Source organism: Pteronotus mesoamericanus, unplaced genomic scaffold (genome assembly GCF_021234165.1).
Source record: "Pteronotus mesoamericanus isolate MK-2021 breed Mesoamerican mustached bat unplaced genomic scaffold, CSHL_Meso_final contig_42, whole genome shotgun sequence".
Taxonomy (NCBI): Eukaryota; Metazoa; Chordata; class Mammalia; order Chiroptera; family Mormoopidae; genus Pteronotus; species Pteronotus mesoamericanus.
In genome coordinates this window covers 13,699,968-13,706,573 of record NW_026555157.1, presented here as the reverse complement: position 1 = coordinate 13,706,573, position 6,606 = coordinate 13,699,968, and the positions used below count along the sequence as shown (strand labels likewise).

At 44.3% G+C, this 6,606-nt stretch overlaps 1 protein-coding gene across 2 annotated transcripts in view; it reads right to left on the bottom strand.

Moving 5' to 3' along the window:
* Window positions 1-246: 246 nt before the first annotated feature.
* COL8A1 (collagen type VIII alpha 1 chain) overlaps window positions 247-6,606 on the bottom strand; it is a 160,353-nt gene continuing 153,993 nt past the window's right edge. Inside the window, exons 3-4 of one of the 2 annotated variants that reach the window (XM_054577356.1) lie at window positions 5,352-5,679; window positions 247-2,392 (exon numbers count right to left, since the gene is read on the bottom strand). In XM_054577356.1, coding sequence (XP_054433331.1) covers window positions 483-2,392; window positions 5,352-5,676 — 2,235 coding nt within the window. In that variant the 5' untranslated portion in view covers window positions 5,677-5,679 and the 3' untranslated portion in view covers window positions 247-482. The remainder of the gene's footprint in view (window positions 2,393-5,351; window positions 5,680-6,606) is intronic. The other variant, XM_054577357.1, reaches the window with a different exon arrangement.

Sequence of the window (6,606 nt, the reverse complement as noted above, 5' to 3'; positions counted from 1 at the left end):
AACTCCTCCCCTACATTCCATGGCAAAACATCTGCACGAATACAGAGGAAATTATGCAAGTAAATACGGTATATAAGTGTTATCGTTGACCTTTCTTTAAGCCATATTTATAAATACTTTAAAGTAAACAATATGAGTGACTTTCATTAGCTATCATTTTTCTTACTGAAGTATTTTGACTGATCTGAATAAGCAGGTTATCATGAAAGCACATAACATACAACAGCTAATATGATTCCAGTGGGTACAACACAAGTGTCAGCACTCGATACATACATCTGTCCCATCATTTTCCATTACAAGATGCTGTGCAGAGCATTACACATGCATCTTAACTTTTATTTGTACATGATGGTTCAAATTTTCACTTAAATATAACTTTCCAACTATGTGTAAATGTTTTGAAGCAATTACGGTTTTCATTTGGATTTTTTGGTGCATCATTTTCTTTTCTTCTATTAAATCTCTATTTCTTTTCTTTTTTACATGGGATACAATAAATATCCTGAAAAGGAGGAGTGGACATACTGCCCGGCATACAGTCCCGCAGCCTGTTCCGAGGGCATCTGGAGGAACACCCGGTCTCCGGGCCTGAGCAGCAGCACTGCGCTCCCCGACGCCTGGTCCAGGAAGCCCTTTTTGTACTCATCGTACGTGTACATCATGGGCTCGTTGTTCTTGAACAGAGCAACCCACACGTTGCCCCCCTTGCAATGAACGTGGTACGCAAAGTAGTACACGCCCGGAACTTCGCAGGTGAAGATGCCCGTCTGTGGGTTGTAGTTCTGTCTGCCGTTGTAGAGCAGCTTGTCAAACTTCACCGGGGCGCCCACGGGCGGGAAAGGTGCTGTCAGCTCAGCGGTAAACGCAGGCATCTCGTACGCTGGCCCTCCATTCTTGCCTTTCTTAGCCCCGTAGGCATGGGGGGGTTTCACTCCATCGATTCCCAGGCCCATATCTGGCAGATACTCTCCATGGGGAGGTGGTGTAGGGGGCATCACAGCTGGGGGGCCTGGGGGGCCGGGAGGGCCTGGGGGCCCTGGAAGGCCAGGCTGGCCTTGGGGACCCAGGGCACCAGGCTTTCCTGGGGGGCCGTGAAGTCCTGCTACTCCGGGCTTCCCCACTCCAGGGAATCCAGGGGGCCCTGGGAGACCCGGTTCCCCTTTGGGTCCTGGAATTCCAGGTGGTCCAATGGGGCCACTAGGGCCTGCAATACCCGGGATGCCTGGGGGGCCCTGTAAACCCTGATCCCCTGGGATTCCTGGTTCTCCCTTTGGCCCAATCAGTCCTGGAGCACCAGGGAGCCCTGGCAAACCTTTATGCCCAGCCTCCCCCTTGGGCCCTATGGGACCTGGCAAACCCCTTATGCCAGGGGGCCCTGCTTCACCAAGGAAACCTGGCTTTCCCGGGAAGCCTTGAAGCCCGGGCTCACCCTTGGGACCTGGCGGCCCCTGTGGCCCTACAACCCCGCCTTCTCCTTTGGGTCCGGGAAAACCGATAGCACCTGGAGGGCCCATAGGGCCTGGGATTCCAGGCAGGCCTGGCTCTCCCGGGGGACCCCCGACTCCCGGGGCACCTATTGGCCCTTTCTCCCCTCTTGGTCCCAGAGCCCCAGGAACACCCCCTATGCCCTTGTCACCTTTGGGTCCTGGGAAGCCGGGTTTCCCGACCCCGGGAAGGCCTGGGGGTCCCGGCAGCCCTGGCAGTCCTTGTTCCCCTTTGCCGCCTGGAAATCCTGGCTGGCCAGGGATCCCGTCCTGGCCCGGTTTTCCAACTCCAGGTATCCCAGGAGGTCCTTGAACCCCTGGTATCCCAATAGGGCCTTGTGGCCCAGGTTCACCTGGAGGACCTGGCTTTCCCAGGGGACCCTGGGGCCCAGGGAAGCCTGTCACTCCTGGTTTGCCCACTCCTGGAAGCCCGACAGGACCAGGAGGGCCATGCATCCCTGGAGGACCCTTCAGGCCTGGCAGACCTGGCATCCCGAAGCCCTTCTCTCCTTTCGGACCCTGAAGGCCTGGAGGTCCTGGTGGTCCTTTGGGTCCTCTCTCACCCTTTGCACCCGGTGGCCCTGGTAACCCAGGACCACCTGGCTTCCCAATGCCAGGAAGTCCATGAGGCCCTGGAGGTCCTTGTGGCCCTGGGATCCCCATGGGCCCAATCTCCCCTTTGGGTCCAATTTCACCTTTTGCCCCTGGCATCCCCATGGCTCCTGGCTTTCCTGGCATTCCGGGCATACCTGGCTTTCCAATCCCTGGATATCCCTGTGGCCCTGGTTTTCCTTTGATTCCAGGTATCCCATGACCTGGTAAACCGGGGGGCCCAGGTGGTCCTCTTGGGCCAGGCTCTCCACGGGGACCTTGTTCCCCTCGTAAACTGGCTAATGGTATTTCTACTGGGAAAGAGGAGAGAGGGAGAAGAGTGGGGGAGAGAAAAAGGGCGGGGGGAGAGAGAAAGAGAGAGATTATCCTTCATTTTAAGGAAGTCATGATAATGATTATTTAGTTCTGGCACATTTGCCTATTACTTATTGGGAAGTAAGACTAGGCATACTGTGGTCATCCTCCAGGACTGTACATGATCAGTAATTAAAGGATAATCAAGACGATAATTTCTTTGACATATTCGAGATAGTTTTTTGAGAACTGATATCTTCAGCTACTTTTACTAGCATTGGTTAAGTGATAAAGCTGAAAAGGAATAAAGAGACATTTTTCCAAATATAAAATGGAGATATTATGGTGTGTTCACTGTATATAACTTAGAAAATTTAAAAAAAAGGTAAAGAAAGTTCAAGGTTGCTTATAAGCCCACTACTCAGAGATGATCACTTGACATGTACATGTATATTTCTTTGTGTGTGTGTGTGTATAAAACTTTTATTTGCATAAGTATGAAGCACTTACAGATATTCATGTATACTATATAGCCATGGCAAAAATTTAGGAAGAATACATATGAGACTGTTGTTAATATTACCTTTCAAAAGTAAGATTGGAAAAAAATAAGAAGTAAGATTGGCGCTCTGAAGTGATAGGAAGATACTTCTTATTGCACAACTTTTACACTACTTGGAAACTTTTTATCACATGTATATTCTATTTTGTAGTAATGAAAATATTTTTAAAATATTACCATACTGAAGATTTACATGTATTTTTCCATTTTCTAGGTGTATGTGTGAAAATGTGTATTTTAAGGAATACTGGATTTCTCCATTTAAAAAAAATTTTCTGTACTACTTACTGTTACATTTTTCCATGTCCTTGATTTTTTATATATTAATTTATGGCAAAAAAATTTTTCTTGTGCAAAATACAGTGTGAGGTGGATGATGAAAGTCATTATATGGACTCCAAAGCATTTTATTTGGTTGGCAGTTTAATAACATCTTCCACTTCTGTCTTCTGGTGTCAAAGAGATTTGATTAATTTATTTCATGTACTGTAAATTTTCTAAGGCTTAAATGCTCATTCTTTAATATGCTATTTCTCATTTGTGAATTTGGTTTTTAAACGGAAAAAGTGAATAAAATATTCAGGATTTTAGAATGACAAGCATTGTAGACACGGAATAGAGCTGGGATGAGGAGAAGGAAGCTCAGCTCTTCCTCCTGCCCTTGAGATCTTCATTGGGTCACTTGAGCCATCAGAGGCTCTGTTTGCGCATCTGTACAGTGAGCATAATACACCTACACCACAGAGTTAGGTAACGGACGTGAAAGGTGTTATACTTTCTTGAATTGTTATCAAAATACAAAGCATATGTTATTATAAATGATAATGCTGTGCCTTGCAGAAAAACCTAACTCTGGGGCGCCTCCTCCATGCTACTGAGAGTAATGGATAACACACATAAATGAAATCTATGGTTCTAAAGTCTTATTTCAACCAGTGGTCACATCTTAATTCTGACCATTGTATTTTTCACTGAGATGCTGTTAGGAAACAAAATGGAAGCACAGGACTCATATTCTTTTCCAGGTTCCCTGACTGAAATCTGGTTTCCATCTGAATAAGTGCAGGAAGTGCCAAAAGCAGGCCAATAAAGAAAGGGATGAAAACAAAATGCTGAGACAATCTCCATAATAAAATATCAGCTCCTAAAGAGAAAAAAATTGCGAATACTACTCTTATGCTAATAGATATTTTTAGAGTACTATGAAAGCATGTTATTTCTGAGGAACTATAGAAATGATCCCTGAAAATTTAGTCTTGGGGTGTTATTTCTAAGCAGCGAATTGTGTAGCTAATATATCAACGGAGAGCGTGGGACAGATTCTTCCTCATCATGAATTCTGGTGTCTAGCCTGAAACCCACTCTATTCTTACTTAGGGTTTGTTGCATAACCAGCTGTAGCAACTCAAAAGTTTTTACAGTGCCTTAGCATTAACTTAGCACTTTTATTTATCTTACGTAATTTTTAAAAAATTCCCTCAACAATCTTACTTTGCAGATGAAGAAAAGTAGTTTCAGAGAGGTTTAAAAGACTAGGTCTCCTTCATTTCTGGCCTCTGGGCATCCAGGCCTCTTAGTGCTAAATCCACTTGTTTCCAGTAGTAAAGCTTCCTGCTTTTGCAGGGACCAGTGATATGACCTCCACTTCCTCAAAGGAAGTTGCTACTCTGATGCCATTCATTTCCTACAAATGCTAGGCTCTCTATAACTCCAGATAAACCCACTGAATTTATAAGCAAGTGTTGCTCACAGTGGTAGGCATTTTGCAGGTGGTGAATAACTAATGAGCATGCCTAAAAAGTAATGGAAGAAGTCTTCAGGTATCACCTCTAAATGCAGTCTATACTCCTTCGTTTCCTTCCGTCGATGGACTTACTGACATGTGTAGTAATTTAATTTAAGCAGTCTTAAAAACACTTGCATTTATCTAGCACCTAGTTCACAAAATGCTTTCATATGGTTTTTTAAAAAAATGCACAGCAGGTACATACAACACTGCTCTCCTGATTCAGAGTGCTGATGGTTACCTCTCTGCTTTTTCACTGCTTTTCCCCCACTATAGTCCAAAAATGGCACAAAAACAGATGCTCATTAAATAATTGCCAAATGTTTGAACAAATATGTACTGAATGAAGAAATAAACTACTTGTTATTAAATATGTTTTCTGCCATTTGATGCTGCTGAAATGAAACACAACATAAAATGGTAATTTTGTCTGTATCTTAAGACTTAAACTTTTCAAGGATAGAGTTTAGAAAACAGTAAGCATTTAGTTAACATTTGTAATACATTCTAAAATAAAAGTTTCTAAAATTTAGTCCTCCCTACTGGCCAATCTCCTAGTTGAGGGTTTGGAACGCTGCTGTTCTGTTACAGTGCAGGAGGATGGCATTACCTTTGCCTTTCTTGGGAGCTGCTTCCTTGCCCATTCTTGGCATTGGCTGAATTTCCTTCATATATTGGGGTAGATGTGGATACTCTTTGCCATACTGCATGTGGGGCAGCTCCTTGCCCATGGTAAGGCCATCTTTGCTCAAAGGCATGTGAGGTACTTGCTGGCCCAGGGGCTGGTATTGTGGAATTTGTGGTGGCATCTGAGGAGGAATTTGAGGCAGCGGCTTGATCCCATAGTAGGCACCAGCCTGAGTGCGCCTAATGGAGACCAGGGAAATGGTAAGCAACACTCCCAGCAGCTGCAGGGGGGCAGGTGGCACAGCCATCACCTGTAAAAGGAAGGAACGCACCAACATGGTAAAGCTTGCAAGTCAACTGATTGTAGTATATTTAGAGAAAGAAGGAAGAAGAGAAAAAATAAAACAGTCTTTATTATCAGAACTTCATGAGTGGAGGCAAGTGAAAAGACCTCACTTTTCAACAGAAAACAAAGAAAAGTTAAACAAACGAAAAAACAGAAGAGAGTAGAATCTGTAAATGAAGGCGATTGGTGGAACGATAGGTCATAGGAGAGACTGCTAGTTGTCTCTGAATATTGATTCTGCCTTCTTCCATAGTATTTCAGCCCCTTATTTTCAGCTGGAACAGAGTAGCCTAGAACGAAGATCTTTCAGCCAGGTGTGGCCATGTGACAAAGTCCTGGCCAGATGGATCCTAGGGTACAACTTCCCTAACTGTAACAGGTAGCTGTAACAGGTGCAACTTCCAAGAAGGATCCTAAATGGGGAGTGAGCATGTTCTTCCTCACCATCCTTCTTGCCTCTTGCTGGCTAGGATGTGGATTTGTTGCCTGGAAACAGATGGGATACCTTGGACCATGAGGTGAAAGCTGTGCCCTCAGGAGCAACATGCTAGAAGAAACCTCAGCCCTGGTTGAGAGAATATAAAGAGAATATATGAGAGAATGAGAGAATATATCTCCTCAGCCATGGAGACATCATATTGATCCTTAAATTTAGAATGTGTTTATTAAAGAGAGAAATAAAGGTCTACTGCCTTCTTTAAAACGCAGTTATTTGAGGTGGCATACATTAGCACTGAATTTAATCCTAACAGATAAAGTAGATTCTCCAAAAGGAGACAAACTTGGTGGCAAATCAGGCTTGGTTAGTAAGGGCTAAATTTTATTCTAAATGGAAACAGTTGATAATTTATAGGTTTTATACTGAGAGGCTGAGGTTTTTCATCTGCCAGAT